General features: G+C 31.5%; 1 protein-coding gene across 1 annotated transcript; it reads left to right on the top strand.

Moving 5' to 3' along the window:
- Positions 1-3,319: 3,319 nt before the first annotated feature.
- On the top strand, positions 3,320-4,792 carry LOC132063379 (probable aspartic proteinase GIP2). Its single transcript, XM_059455892.1, has one exon. The coding sequence runs from the start codon at positions 3,411-3,413 to the stop codon at positions 4,641-4,643; it is 1,233 nt and encodes a 410-aa protein (XP_059311875.1). The 5' UTR covers positions 3,320-3,410; the 3' UTR covers positions 4,644-4,792.
- The last annotated feature ends 12,429 nt before the right edge of the window (positions 4,793-17,221 follow it).

The raw sequence follows: 17,221 nt of genomic DNA, 5'->3' as shown, positions 1-17,221 counted from the left end.
GTAAAAGAAGTTTTTTCTGAAAAATTAAGTACAGAAAACATTATGCTAAAAGGATTTGTATACAATCTATTCAAATATAATGAGTGTGGGATGGAGGTGGTGGCGAGGTGTGTTAGAGGGTGCAGAGGAGATAATCTGCTTCTGCGTGGGATGCCAATTATGAGATGGGTGAAAATCACTTTCACCTCCCAATTTTGCTTTAAAAATCAAACTTCTCCCTCAACTTTGAATAATAGTCATTCTCCCCCCTTTATTCTAATTAACTTATTTAAATTCCTATTTTACCCTTATATTATCAACTTGTCTTTTTTTTTCTTTTATTTCTTTAAAATCATGATGATTTTTTTTTTGTCTTCTTGATCTATGTAATAAATTTCCTATAAGAAAATAAATATTATTTTCAAGATGGAAAAAGAAAAGTAAGAAATTCTAAGTGAGTATATAACTTAATATCGTTTTATAATGAAATAAATGAGAACAATAAGAAATTTTTTTTATTAATAATAATCAAAATTTTAATACCTGTATTTATACAAGTAAAAACAACAGGTAATAATAACTTTATAAATATGTTTTAATGCAGGCAATACAAATTAATTAATAAAAACAGAGGTATATTCTATAATAAATTCCTAAAAGATTATCTATTTATAATTAAACGAATTTTAAATTATTATTTAAAAATTCTTCCATTAATGACAACCAAAACTCGTTTATATATTGACAATAGAGAATACGATATCAGTGCAACTTTTGTGTGTGTGTGTGTGTGTGTACATACACACACTTGGTGGATTTAATTCTTTTTATTATAGAACGATATCAAGTTATATACCCAATCATAAATATATTAAATATCAATCATAAATAAAGTTTTATGTAAGTTCATATTATAAATAGAATAATCCTTTTAGAATTTATAACAAAATCCAATGTTACTTTTTATGATTGATATTTAGGTAAAAAAATATATATATTATATAATATAAAAAGGTATTACATAGATAAGGGATTAAAAATATCAAGGGTAAAATAGACACTGCATAGGATAAAGGGGGAAGAATGACTATTGTTCATAGTTGAGAGGGAGTTTGATTTTTAAAGTAAAGTTGGGAGTAAAATATTATCATAAATATTTTACTCCGTAAGGAGCACCCCCTATATATTGGCCCTTATTTCCTTTTCCTTATTCTTTTTCTTGGTAAGGTAAGTTTCAAGATTTTAATCTACTAAAATTAAAGTAGGAACCGTTGAAAATGATTTCTCAAACCACGGAGTTGTGGATACAGAGCCGTTTGGCCATGATAATTATTATAGTTGTAACTAGTTTTGGAGCAATTTTTCTCTTTATTTCAAAATTAGCGTTTGATTATAAAATTTTCAAATTCAACTTGGAGTTGAATTCTGAATTAGAAAAAGTTCTCCAAACTCATTTTTTAACTCCGCATTCATGAGTTTCAAATAAAATACTATCTTTTTTCCTTTGTAGAAAATATAACTGAACACAATTTTATCTTCAGTTCTAAATTCATAAATTTCAAGTAAAATGAAATTTATGGCCAAATGACTTGTAATAGCTGACTAGACTCGCAGGGCTTTATCCACTATTTTTAACTTCCATCATCTGCCCCCACCCACTGTGGCGTCTCTGCGCAGTAAACAACTGCATAGGTTTTTATACGTATCTTCCAAAGTAGGAAATTTAATTTGATAATGATCCTTCGGCCATTTGATTCACATGATAAAATATTTAACAAATACAGTAGTATAGTAGTACTTATTATCAATCTTATTGTTGACAATAAGCAATGGTTTCTCCAAAACAACTTAAACAAATACGGAGTACTTGTCAAAATTGGTGCATGACATTGAGGAGTTCACCTTCTTCTTTTGCATTGTTATTTATCTCTTAATAATTCATTATTACTAGCTTGAGCATTAAAATGTTGCAATTTCAGTTGTCGAGATTCTCGTTGATCACCTTCTTAGGTGAGCATGACATTGTAGATGTTTATATCCACTCGCGCCAATTAAAAATCCAATATTAATACAGTATATTCTAGAAAAAGAAAAGTACTTCCTCCGTTCACTTTTACTTGTTCACTTTAGACTTTTCACATTGCGTAAGAAATACTCCCTCTATCTGATAATGAGTGTCATCTTAGCCAAAACAAGCACATTAAGAAACCAATAATGTAATGTGAAGTTTACTAAATTATCCCTATATAATAAAAATAAATTACTTTTTCCTCTTGATTGGAGCATGCATGAGTAGTAATCCTTTTGACATTGAGAATCCAATAATATCAAGTTACTATATCGCTTTTTCAATCATCATTTAGATGTTATTTTAACTTATCAGTTTTTATCTAAGGATAGAGTTGAAAAAAATTAGTTAATTTATATCTTGATTTTCTAAGGTGAACTTATTATGAGACGAATTTTTTTAGCTAAGGTGATACTTATTATGGGATGGAGGAGTAATACATGGACTACATAATTTACCAATTTATTCGTATTAATTGATGTATATTTTATTGAATTTGAAAAATAATTAAAATGAGTAATTAATATTATGAGTAAAATAAAAAAATTATCTTATCTAAATATGCTAAAAATGATAAATAAAAAAATTATTTTTTAGAATATTAGATAAGTAAATGTAAACGGAGGAAGTCTATCCTAAACACTCAACATGAGGTGGAGATAAGTGATAAGAACAGAATAGTATTGATTGTATAAGACAAGAAGAGTGACTATTGATAATAACAAGGTAAAAAAAAAAAAAAAAAAAAAAAAAAAAAAAAAAAAAGACAAGACACCTAGCCAATCAATAGATAGTACGTGGGCAAATGGTATGAAATTGTGCCCAATGAAATGAATTTCAAACCATGGGCAATTGGATATGCTTTGGATATATTCCCTTCCCACATATTCACCCTTCTTTGCCTTTTTCTTGGTAAGATAAAGATAAGTTCCCAAGGTTCAATCAGATCTCCAACAATAACTAAAGCAAGAAACCTTGAAAATAATTTATCAGCCATTTGCCACATGCCAAATACATTCTAAAAGAAAAGTCTTTGCTTTTAATTGATCACAATAAACATAGACTTGCAAAAAACTTTAAAAACTTGACCATGTTGGTAGTGGGACAATAAACAATAACTTTATTTGTCAGTTCCCTGGTAGGAAATTGCAAAAAACATGTAAATCTAGTCAGCAAAGACTGGCATTTTTCCCTATGCCTTATCCACCATTTTTTTTTTAATATCCATTATTTGCCCCCACTAGCTGTGGCGCCTCTCCGCAGCATATTCCTAACATAACAACTATACACATGTTTTTATAGGCTTTAGTATTCCTCCAAACTCACCGCTCAAAAAATCTCTCACTTTCTTGAAATCAAAAAAATGCCTTCACTTCTTCACTTCTTTCCTTTCTTTTTCTTGGTTTCTTTCTGTGTTTCTCATGGACCCTTTTTACCTAAGGCCATTATTCTTCCTGTTAACAAAGACCCCTCAACTTTTCAATATGTTACACAAGTCTATATGAGTACTCATCTTTCTCCCATCAAATTAGTTGTAGATCTTGGTGGTTCATTTCTATGGACTGATTGTGTATCTTCAAGTCAGAAAATTGTACCTTGTAGTTCATTAAAATGCTCTATGGCTAAGCCTAATGGTTGCACTAATAACAAGATTTGTGGTGTGCAACCAGAAAATCCCTATACAAAAGTGGTCTCACTGGGGGAATTAGCAGAGGATATGTTTGCTGTGGAATTTATAGATGAGTTAAAAACAGGTTCAATTGCTTCAATCCATCAATTCTTGTTTTCTTGTGCATCAACTAATATGTTACAAGGTCTTGCTAGAGGTGCTAAAGGTATGTTAGGTCTTGGGAATTCAAGAATTGCATTGCCATCACAGTTGTCTGATACATTTGGTTTCCAAAGGAAATTTGCTATTTGTTTGTCTTCTTCATATGGTGCTATAATTTCTGGTGAAAGTCCTTACTTGTCACTTTTGGGTCATGATGTTTCAAGATCTATGCTTTACACCCCTTTGATTTCCTCAAATGGTGTTTCTGAAGAGTATTATATCAATGTGAAAGCCATCAAAATTAGTGGCAAGAAATTGTCTTTAAATACATCTTTGTTTGCAATGGATGAAGAAGGTTATGGAGGGACAAAGATTAGTACAATTTCCCCTTTTACCACTATGAAGAGCTCAATTTATCAAACTTTTGTTGAAGCTTATGAGAAATTTGCTATTTCCATGGAATTGACTAAAGTGGAACCTATGGCACCATTTGGTCTTTGTTTTAGCACAAAGGGGGTAGATGTTACAAAAGTGGGACCAAATGTGCCAACTATTGATCTTGTGTTGCAAAGTGAGATGGTTAAGTGGAGAATTTATGGGAGAAATTCAATGGTTAAAATAAGTGATGAAGTTATGTGTTTGGGGTTTTTGGATGGAGGGGTAAGTCAAAAGGCTTCAATTGTTATAGGGGGTTACCAATTGGAGGATAATCTTTTGGAGTTTAATTTGGGAACTTCTATGCTTGGATTTACATCTTCATTGTCAATGGCAGAAACAAGTTGTTCCGACTTCATGTTCTCAAAGGATTCAGCTTTTGATTCTTGACTTCAAATTATTGGACCAAATCCTTAACACAAGATTTTTTAGTACTAGATTCCAACTTTGTCCAGATAGACAATTCCCCTTGTATAGTTGTCTTAAACATGTATTTTGGCTCTTATAGATATTATTATCATTACTTGGCCAATCTTATTTAGAATATTACTTAGAATACTAGTACTAGTTTATTTTTTTGAAACTGGTAACTATACTAGTACTAGTTTATTGTGAGATACAGATTCTTGGTTTTGGTTAAATGAGTGTTTCTTGACTCACTTTTGAGCTGTGAGAAAGTTTTGATATGTAAGAACTGATTTTTATCTTCCGGATTAAAGAATTGTATTAATTCTAATTTCTCTATGTTTTATAGTACTCCCTTCATTTCAATTTACCTGATTTATTTTCTTTTTAATGAATCAAGTATTTTTTATGTTTAAAAATAATTTTACTTCCAACATTTTTATTTTATCCTTAGAGCCCGTTTGGATGGGTTTATGGCTTTTGACTAGGGCTGCTTGTTGGACGGATTGGGCGGATAATTAAGCTTAACTGTTTGGCTTATCGATTATCGGCTTTTAAATATACTAATCTACTAAATAATAAGATATCGGCGGTTAGTTCGGTAAATTATATAACAATTATCACTTTAACTAAATTATATAACAAGTATCACTTTAACTATTTAGATAAGTTAGTTGAGAAGCTGTCAGCGTGATTAGTAAGTTAGTTAGCCAAGTAAGATTGCATCTAAAGAGGATCAATTGCAAGTTAAAATCATTTTTTTATTTTACCCAACACTACAAAAGTGCTTAAAAATTATTTTGGCTTTATAAAATAAGCCAATCCAAACGGGCTCTTAGTGAGAATTAATAGCCCACATAAATATTTATGATTTATTTTAATACACATATTTCAAAATTCCTATTTTTTGAAAAATTTATTCCATGCCAATTAAAGTGCATTATATAAATTGGGCAAGCGAGAGTATATGTTTGGAAAATATATGGAAGAAATTGTATTGTTTGTCTGGTCTTTAATTTATGTTTTTCAAAATCGAATTTATGCTTAGTGTGACATAAATTTTTAAGGGATCCGATATAACTTTTTTATATTACAAACTTATGCGCAAAAATTATTTGTTTTAATGGGAAATATTAAGGTAAACTTACATAAAATAGCTACCCTTTAATAGGTCCTTACCTTTAGTAGCTACCTTTTCAATATTACCAACCATATTATTTAATGAACATATGTATTTTAACGGTGTATTTGTTTGTTTTCAAATACATATTGATTCTGTAGCTACATTTATGGGTTTCGTTGTATTTGATGCCATTTCAACAAAATTTCAAATACATTGTGTACATTCAAACTACATATGAAGCCAAATACATTCAAAAATCCCCTATTTGAAAACACTTTCATATATTTCAATGTATTTGAATGGATTTTAACAAAATGTCAAATACATTGTGTACATTCAAACTACATATGAAGCCAAATACATTTAAATTTCCGTGTATTTGAAAATGCAACTTTAATAGTTTACATATGTTCACACATTCAACCAAATACTGTGTTTCATATATTCACCAAATACATCAAGTTAGCAAAAACACTCAAATCGAAGCCGAGCTAGCTAAAGCCATTTTCTAAAATATCCGAGATATATTGTTCATATATTCACCAAATACATTCGTTAACAAATACACTCAAAAAATACAAAAAAAAAACACTCAAATCCGCGTATCGGCCGCCCATAAAGAAAAAAAGATGAATGATGATGTATAATATGTGGAAGATCGGTTGGTTCAGTGAATTAGTTGTGTATTTGGATGCGCCGACGCCGAATCGACCGAGATACGGGGCATCCGATTCTCTCAAAACGTTTATCTTGCCATTTATGGTGACGCTGAGGTTTTCTTCAAATGTTCAAAGCTAGATGGCAAGGGAGAGAGAGAGAGAGAGAGAGAGAGAGGCGGTTGTTTTGGTTGATCCTATTAGTCATCGCGGTCTTTCATGTAACCGGCGATTGTAGTGGGGAGGAGAGAGAAAGTTTTTTAGGGTTTTGAGAGGATGGAAAAAATACGAAATGGATAGTGAGTGGGAATAGAAAGATATATGTATTTGGGTATGTATTTTGATATAGCTACCAATAGTAATTTAGAAAAGTGAATTAGCTACTAATTATAATTAAATAAAAGGATAGTTATTATTAATAATTAAAATTTAAATGTTAGTAAAAATTTCAAATATTAAAGACCGGCCCAAAATAGGGACTAAAGTGCAAAATAACTGCAAATGACCCATATAGGGTGAGAGACAATGTCACCAAATGGCTAGAGCCTATAGTGGATTTAGGCTTTTGCTTGTTGTTGGACACCAAAAGAGTTGGGCTTCTATTTGATTCTAGAATGGCTTAGCCCAATTATTTCCTTGGGAAGTTGCCACTTATTCATGGACTAAAAGAGAAAAGAAAGTGCTTGAAATGGGCTAGTCTTTAATTTTTGTTTTTCAAAATCGAACTTATGCCTAGCGGAACATAAGTTTTTTACGGGATCCGACATAATGTGTGAGATATTATGAAGCGAAATGTAATCTTATGACCTGCGAAAAATTATTTGTCTTAATGGACAAAAATTAAAGACCAGCACAAAATAGGAACAAAAACAGCAAATGAGCCCATATAGGGTTAGAGACAATGCATCAAATGGGCTAGAGTTGGACACCAAAAGAGTTGGGCTTCTATTTGATTCTAGAACATTTTTTTGCACGGATTGCCCTTCGTTTGGGGTGGTCTTTAAATTTTGCCCTTCAAATTTGTGGTCTTTAAATTTTTCGCCCTTCATATTTGTGGCTGCTTAAATTTTTCTTGCCTTGTTTGGAAAGATGAGCGAATACATGAAGTTATGCCGAACCCCCGCTCGACATAAAATAAAAAAATAATTTCGTATAATTGTATGCTCCATACAATCTTTAAGAAAAAGTTAAAGTTATGCGGATCCGCATAACTAAATGTCCGCCTTCAGGGCAAATTCGTACTTTTAGTTAAACATAACTAAAAGTACGCATACAAACTTTAAACTTTGCCTTATAAGGGCAAACTTTAGTTACTCATAACACTTGGTTTTGGACAAAAAAAAAAGTTCATAAAGATGCTTTAAGGATTAATTGGCTCTATGGACTTGAAGTGATACTGCTTTCAGATTCTAAAGATGTACATATTTGAAGGTATCGGGGGTAAGATATTACGTGGGAATTGAAAAAGAAATTAAGTCACATCTTGAAATATATTTACATAGGTTTGTGGCATGTTGAAAGACCATAAATTTTAAAAAAAATGCGTATATACTCTTTCGAGACAAAGTTTGCCCTTAATTGCAAGTATGCCCCAATTTAAGTTTGGTAATTAAGCTTTTATGCGATGTGGGCATACTTTTAATGGACAAACTTTTATGCATCCTAAACTTGTGAAGGAATATCAAAGTTATGCGGGCAGGATTCTCCAAGAACCAATAATTTGTCTAACCATCCAATATGTCCGGCCAAATTTAAACTTCGCCTTGCGAATTTTTCAAATTTTACTCTTTGACATAGTAGGCATGGATCCAATTTAAAGACATAAACTTTTATGCCGGACAGAAATGGCTTAGCATTATTTCCTTGTGAAGGAATTCATGGCCTAAAGTTAAGTGCTTGGAATCCTTTGATTTCTATTTTTCACTTATTCCAAACGGAACATAGAGTTCTTTAAGCCCAGACATGATGAAACGAAATGTAAACTTATGCCCTGTGAAAAATTATTTGTCTTAATTAGGGTTGAGCGTTCCGTTCTTTCGGTTGATAACTTTTTGGTAATTTTTGAAGGTGGACACGAAAGTATGCGGTTCGATAGCTTTAATTTTGGTTTTTTAAAGTTCGATTCGGTTCGATTTCGATTTTTTTCAATTTTTTTTTTGATATGATATTTGCCTAAAACGCGATAAATTGAAATCAAAATCAAACAACTACCAAGAATATAAATCATAACCAAGATATATGATTACTAGGTGTTATATACATACGATAAGAATAACTACAAAAAACACATAAAGGACATACATTAATCCTAAAGGCACATCCTAGTTACCTTCTTTTGTTAAGGATATTTGATTTCTCCGTTGAAATGAAAAATTAGGGATACAAAAGCAAAAGAGGAGACTTACAATTGGGTTTTTTTTTGGCCTGCGAAACTTTATATTTTTTGTTTTAATGGGGAAACTGAAACATTAAAGAACGGCTCTAAAAACCGAACAATAGGAACAAAAGTTTCAAAAACGTAAACCATAAAATGTTAGGGACTGTATTCCCAAATGGCTAGAGCTTTTTATTAACTAATATTATACCCGGCTTTGCTTTTTTTTATTAATAATGAAAATAACGAAATCGGTTATAAAATGAATAAGCTGTATAATCAACCTAAGGCTTCTATTTGATTTCACATAATATGAATAATGGCAAAATAATTAAAACTACTAATAAAAAATTGGTTCGAGTAGATTTACATCAATTTATTCAATTTCTCCAAGCTCTCACAAATTTAAGAGAATATACTTGTCAAGTAAACTTCAAATGGGCTGGTCTTTAATTTCTGTTTTTCAAAATTGAACTTATCGGCTATTTCGGTTTTCATAAGTTTTGAAGGTGGACACATAACCTAACTGAAATATTATGAAGTTTCGATTTTTTTTGAACTTATGCCGATTTTTGATTTTCGATATTTATTTGTCTTAATGGACAAAAATTAAAGACCAGCACAAAATAGGAACAAAAGAGCAAATGAACCCATATAGGGTTAGAGACAATGTCACCAAATGGGCTAGAGCCTACAGTGGAATTAGGCTTTTGCTTGTTGTTGGACACCAAAAGAGTTGGGCTTCTATTTCTAGAATGGCTTAGCCCAATTATCTCCTTGGGAAGTTGCCACTTATTCATGGGCTAAAAGAGGGAAAAGAAAGTGCTTGTAACCGATCTCATTGGTTTCATAATTGGGTTTTGCATGGCTCAGATTTTCTGTTTGTCTCTTACTATCCTATCAACATTTTAATAAGAGTAACTTACACAAATAGCTATAGTTTAGGAGCTTCTAATTATCCGTTGCTATTTTTTTTTAATTTACAATTCGTAGCTAGTTAAGGCCAATTCGCGTACATTTGAGTGTATTTGATTACGTTGTTCGCTATATTCAACCTTTGTCCGATGTTGTGTGTATTACATTGTATTTGAATACATGCAACCTTAAATTCTCTAAATACATGTGTATTCAAAATAATTGTATTTCAGTGCATTTAAATACACGAGGGGGTTGTGTATTTTAGTGTATTTATATATTGATCTATCCTTTTATTTTGGCTGTATTTGAATGTATTCCAGCTCCGATCAGCAAGATCGCCGTCGGACGTCGCAAGGTTGAATGTATTCGAATGTATTTGAATGTATTTACACTAAAAAAAATGACGAAATGAAGAATACAGTCAAATTCGGTCAAATCTCCGATGCAAATATAAAATACACTGTATTTACAAAGCGAAGAATACAATCAAAACTGGTCGGGTCTCCAGCGAAATGTAGAATACCACTGTATTTACACTCAAAAAAATGAAGAATACATTTAAATCCTTTTAAAAATACATTGTATTTACTCAAAAAAAAATAAAATAGATACACTGTATTCATACAGATCTGCAACAACTCCGCCGGAGATCATATGCGACCTTGTTGAATAACATATTCACACTATATTTACAATAAGAAAATAAATAATACACTCAAAACATACATTGTATTTCATATAGATCTGCAAAAAAATGCATAAAAGAGAGATCTACAGGGTTTGATTCTTTTAGACCTGATGGCGGCGAAGAACTAGAAGGAGGAGATGGAGTGGTCGATCGAGGCAAAGGAGTTGACGGAGGGTCAATGGTGATGGTGAAGAACCAGAAGGAGGAATTGGAGTGGTCGATGGAGGGCACCGGTGTAGTTGACGGAGGCACCATAGGAGTTGACGGAGGGCAACGAAGGAGTTGACGGAGGTTGGGATCGTGGAGAATTTGGGGTGGCAGTGACGGTTATGGGCAAAGGCTTGTGAAATTAAGAGTAACAGTACCGTTCTTTGATGATACACGCCTATATAGTGTATTAGCCCCAAACTATAGCTATTTGTTGTAATTTTTTTGAACTGTAGCTATTTCGGGTAAATACAGGGCAAAGTTTGCTCTGTCACGTAGAATTTTCTTTTAAAAAGCTACCGATCTTTTTTTTGGTGGTGACAATAGGCGGGTTGGATCGAACTTGGGCGGGTTAAAAATAGATTGAACAAAAACGGGTTGAGTTTCAACCTGTACATATTTTATGAGGGTAAAAAATAGGTTGGGTGATAATTGAAAAATGGGCGGGTTGGTTATGGTTAGCCTATACTATATAAGTGTAATATTATTTCAAGTGTAATATTTATAATTTTTTCTTTTGCTTAAATTAAATTAATTTTATATGAAATAGAAAATTCAAGAATTGGAGTAAGAAAATACTTCCCATTTTTTTAATTTTTTATAAAAGTGAATAAAATACATGAAATTGAAAATTTGGTAGAGAGGGGTGGTGGGGTTGGGATGTAAGAAAAAAATTTTTTTCTTATAAAAGTTAAAATATATGAAATAGAAAATTTGGGAATTGGAGTTGTGGATTATAATTTTTTTTTTTTTTTTTTACAAAAGTGAATAAAATATATGAAATTGAAAATTCGGGAGGGGGGATGGGGGAAGTGGGGGTTGGGATGTAAGAAAAAATTTTTATTCTTATAAACTTTTTATAAAAGTAAAATAAAATATATAAATATAAAATATCGGGGAGGGGTTAGAGGTGTGTCTACGGGGGTGCGAGGTAAGATTTTTTTTTTCTATTTATTATAAAAGTAAAATAAAATATATATGAAATAAACATTCGGGAGTGGTGAGGGGTGTGTGTAGGGGGTGGGGGGGGGGGGCGTTGGTAAGAAAAAAATTTCCCATTTTTATAAAAGTCAAATACAATATATGAAATAGAAATTTGAAGGGTGAGGGGGCGGGTTTGGGTGGTAGGTTTGGGGTAGGTGGAAGGGGTTAAGTAGGTGGCATAGAGGTGGGTGGGGTAGAAAAGTATGGGCAGGGTGGGGGTAGGTGTAGGTGGTGGGTTGCGTGGTGGAAGGTGGGGTAAGAACCATACTACACTTTGCATTAGGGGTATCAATGGTACAGGTCGGTCTGTTATTTTACTAAGTTTATACCATACCAATTTTTTAGTTATTTTTATTTTGTACAATCAAAATCAGACTTTTCGAAACCGTCCCATCATTTCGGTTTCTCTTTAATATCTGGACGTTACAATTAATTTTTAATTTTATTTTGTTAAAACGTCATGTAAGAGTCACAAGTAGAGATTAAACATGTACTTCCACCGGACTTTGACAAAAACTCTCTAAATATTTTTACTGTTTAAAAAGTGATGAATTAAGGGAACATGAAAGACGACAATAATAGAGACTCATCCCACTATTTTACAGTGGTGTAAAACAAAGTTAAGCAAAGAAAAAATCTAAATCACACGAGTGGAAAGAAATTAATCAAGATGGGGCTCAAGAACTGAATCTACTAAGATTAAGTATCTAATAAGAAAAATTTAAATCATATGAGAGTATAATCATCTAATACCTTGCAGTTTACTACTCAAGATTGTTGTAATATAGTAGCTCACTACTCAAGATGCTAGAACAAATTTAGCTCCAATAGGAGTAACATAATAAGTTTCAGAGTTGGAATGAGTGTTAATTAATGTTTTCATGACCCTAGGCCGAAGGCAAAATTTAATGTTTCATTATGTTTAAGCTTATATATAAAATATATTTTACACATATAAATTAATCATTCAGTACTGTTCGTTATTTTTTCAATTTATTATTTCTATTTCTACTATATAATAAGTGGGAGTTAGAGGACGAACACAGCGTTAAAACATTGTACAAAAAGCAAAGTAATATGTACTTTAAAGGGCCTGTAGTTCCTCCTCTCCCTTATTCTCATTTATTTAGGTTACACGTGTTAAGTTTATTGTTTGTGCAATAACAGGTGTCTATGTTTCCAAGCTTTATTAAATGAAATAACCTAAATTAATTAAATCTTTCCCATCTAACCCTCGATAATAAATGTTCTAGAAAATAGTTAATTTTGATTAGAATATATTTATTGTAGAGAGATAGGAGTAAGATAATAAAAACATCTTTTATTTATGATATCTTACTTTGCATGTGACCATAATATGAGACGCAGTATATATTTTATCATAATATTCATATTTATTGGTGTAAGTCTCAATTTTAAAATGATTTGAAAATGAGTAATTAATGGGTTAAATATAATAATAAGAACAAAGATTTCTTTGTCTTGATATGTTAACGTGGACAAGTAAAAGTAAACGGAGGGAGTGACACCCCGTTTTTTTCTTTGTCAATACTTTAAACGTGAAGAGAGGATGAACAATAGCAAAGGCAAATTTGTACCTAACGTTATATAAATTATACACTTTAACCAACTATTTTTTTATCCCTTGACATATGTTGTATTTATTCTCTTCTCATGCACATGTGCACTTCAATTTTAATTCTACACATAACTTGTCCACTTATGACTTTTTACGTTCTTTAAGAATTAATATATGATGTATATATTTTATCATAAATCCATATTTAAAAGTATAGCCTCGGCGGATTTGAAAATGAGTAATTAATGTTCGGGGCAAAGAAGAAGAAGAAAAAATTCTTTTTCTATATGTTAACGTGTAAAAGCTAAGAGAGGGAGTGACTTTTATCCCGATTTTCCTTCTTTGTCAATACTTTACTTATTTTACTCTCCTTTGCAGTCTCTGATTATTGTTTCTTTACATTTATAAAATGTATTATTTTATATTTTCATTTCGGAATTAAAATTTAGTGATTTACGATATAACATATATCTTTCTAATTTTGATTTCTTTGTAACAATTTTTTAATCTATAATTGTTAATATAAAAAATTATAATATAGTTTTTAATTAATTTAATAAAAATATTTTATTATTTTTGCTTTTAAAAAATCTAATATATACAACAATGGTTCTTATGTTTGGAGCTGAACAATTAGTTAATTGAAATAGATATCAACTCCGTTAGGTATACATATAAGATATTAAAGAACTTAAAAGAAAAAATTTAGAATCAAAATATTAATTTTCCCTCGTATTCTTACTAATTTTCTTTTTTACATCGATGAACAACTTTCATTTTCATATGTGTTTAATTTTTAAACTCCATTTTTTAATTATAACTAAATTGATGGTACATAAAATATATTTTGTATATGTTGCTATATATAATAGCAATTAGAATGTTTTTAAAAATTATTTTCAAAATACAAACCTTACAGACTGGCTAATTGAAGTAAATAAACATATTCGGCCCATGCATTGCACGGGCATGTATTGCTAGTATAAAATAGAAAATCTACCTAATTATTCAGTATGATATAGATTTATATAGAAAATTGCAATTTTATTAAAAATAACCTAAAAAATCAGTTCGATTTGATCGACTCAGTCAGTTTTTAAAAAATCATTGACACCCTTACTTTGCATGTCCATTCTCCAGTAAGCATGGATTGAATAGAAGCCAGCCCATACTTTACCTCTGATTTACCCATATTCCCATATTTTTGTGGGTTAAGTATGGATTGAGCCCATATTAAAAATCACACACCTAGTCCATTTAAATATAGGCAGAATATTTAAGAAGGGAGGAGTAGGATTTCTCTCCTTGATTTTGTATTTCATGCATTTGGTGATTAATAAAAGTCTCTTTTAATTGTCAAAAAAAAAAAAATAAGAGCGAATTGGCCGGGTTAGTAAAAAAATGGGTCAGAATTGCGAGCACTAGTCCTCTTATAAGTATCTATCTGGATTTAACTTATACATATTGGCAGTGTAAGCTTTTCTTTTTAACATTATCAATATATTTTACATATTATGGCACATGGATTATTTTATTTTTAGGTTATTAATCCACACTTTATGAATGAGTACATACCTTTATGATGACTTGATATTGTAAAAATATTTTTGCATATTGTGTATAGAAGTTAAACTCATTCATTTATATGGAAATATTTGATTAGATAACGTTAATGCGATTTGTAGATCACTATGGAAGTAGTGGAAGGATATATTGATAATGTCAATAAAAAAAATTGAACAAAAGGATAGAATCAACTTATCAGATTAATGTTGCATCGTGGAACAAGCCACTGTCTTGAAAGTGGTTTCGGCCCGACTGTGGTGTAAATCGTTTAGACCGGTCGGGAGGTTGCTCAAAACAATTGCCCAGAAAATAAATTAAAAAGAAAGAGGACGAAGATGTTTTAGTTTGTAGCTAATTCACCAAGAAGGCTGATTTATATAGGCTGAAAAATTTGAAGGGGTCAGAGGATTAATTAGACATTAACTCAGCCATTAAAGAGAACTTAATGAGCTATAACCCGGCTAGTCAAATTAGCAAATAAATCAACTTTTAAAAGGGAATTGAAGAGGAGAGACGATAATCTAATTATTTATTGTTTGCATTACACAAGGTTATAATTTCCAACAATCCTCACTAATGCGAAGATAAAGAGAAAGTTATTTTCTGGAATTGTTTTGAGCAACCTCTAAACTTTCAGCCACTAGCGCCAGTGTTTGAGAGTGCTGTGAAACCTTGGGAAGCAATCGATCGTTTTTTGCAGCACAACAGAGCCGAAATCGCTTTTAAATTGTTACAATATTAACATATATTACAATGTTAATTGAAAAGTTAATTTGATTGAAATTTAGAGTTAACTAGTTAGATGAATTTAAATTCTTAAAACTTTTGAAAGTTGGTTGGTGTTAATTAAGGTACCGGAAATGTTGAGACATGAGATCTCAAGTTCAGTTCTTCTCGTACCGTAGATTTATTCAAAAATTTTATGTTAATATTCTTGCTGTTAGTGTGTGCTAAGAAATGATAGTATCTATAGGTAGACAATCGTAAATATTCGTTGGATTTTGGTGAAAAACAACTATTTAAATAGTTCCATTAATAAAATGAGGGATTTCCATCATTTTCAGTCTACGGCGAAGGAGACAAGGGCAAGACACTAAACATGTTCTACCCAGAGGCGAACCCACATGGAAGGGTGGGATGCATGTGCACTCGTTAGCTTCTGAAAAAATTATGTGTCTATACTTTGAGAAATTAGTATATATTTAACTGTACACTCTAACAAATGAAAGTGTCTTTGAGACACGTTGGTTGCAACTGCTGCTTCCCTTACATATCACCCTAGATCGAACCCGAATGTCACTTTTAATTATTTTTCTGAGCCTATTTTTAGGAAAACAATAAGCGTTAAATGAGCTTGCCCAGATTCGAACCTGCACTGAGCCTTTTTTTTAGGAAAACAATAAGCGTTAAATGAGCTCGCCTAGATTCGAAGCGGCATTGTCAACACATGTTTCACAGCCTTAGCCATTGAGCTATCTATTTAATTTGCTTCACTGTGTTAAATTTTATTTATTACTTGTATTTTTGCCACTGCTACGCTATTAGTGACCGGTCCGACATGATATTAATCCTCAGTCGTCATTAAAAAATTTGTTGGCGTTTATGTTAAGATAATGGTGCCCCCGCCGTCTTAAAATCCTGGATCTGCCTCTGGTTCTACCCTCAACCTCCATGCATCCGTCATTAGTAATCTCAATTCGCTTTTCCTGTTCACTAGTACACTGCGCACTACAACTAGTAGCCCCTTTACTACTCAACATTTTGAGGGATTCAAAACTTAAAAGAGTGTTATATAGGAATAAAAATATGTTTTGTTTTTTTATTTGAAGAGGATAATTTTACGATGTTAACTAACTGGAAAGTGATTTTGTTTTTTCGCTGAAGAGGATAATTTTATGTATATTAACTAGCCGTTATGGAAAGTGATTCTTTTCCTCTATATTGATAGCATAATAGTCATATATATACACAAAAAATGCGTGGAAATAAAACGTGAAAGGACCGTAAGAACATTATTAGCATAATCATATTTAGACAAATATCAATACGATAGCTTCTCTGAAGATGTGTCCCTCCAAGATCATGAAGCAATCACCTGTAATTAGTAAGAATATGTAGTTTAATCATTTAACCATTGAACATAGAACATAGTACCCGAGAGTGATTCAATTTACAAAGAACTGAGGTTTAATTCCACAACCAATTGTAAGCCATGTAATAACGTAAACAATTTCGTTTGGATAACAGAAATAGAGATAAGATATTTGAAAAAAGTGGGTACCCAGCTACTTGCATGGTCAAATTTTGCGAAATCCTACCGAACTGATGTTGAGATGTAGTCACAGAGGAAGCTGTTTAATTTTTATAATTAATCCACAATTACGTGGTGTGAGTTGGGCGGCTCTAAAGGTGTATACATTACTGTTGAAAACTGTGTTCATCTAGAGGAATGTCAAATTCACCTAGCT

Source organism: Lycium ferocissimum, chromosome 7 (genome assembly GCF_029784015.1).
Source record: "Lycium ferocissimum isolate CSIRO_LF1 chromosome 7, AGI_CSIRO_Lferr_CH_V1, whole genome shotgun sequence".
NCBI classification, from domain to species: Eukaryota; Viridiplantae; Streptophyta; class Magnoliopsida; order Solanales; family Solanaceae; genus Lycium; species Lycium ferocissimum.
This window is presented reverse-complemented; position numbering and strand designations above follow the sequence as displayed.

What these genes read in the sequence shown, in the direction of transcription:
- LOC132063379 (XM_059455892.1), top strand. Translation starts at nt 3,411, where the DNA reads ATGCCTTCACTTCTTCACTTCTTTCCTTTCTTTTTCTTGGTTTCTTTC.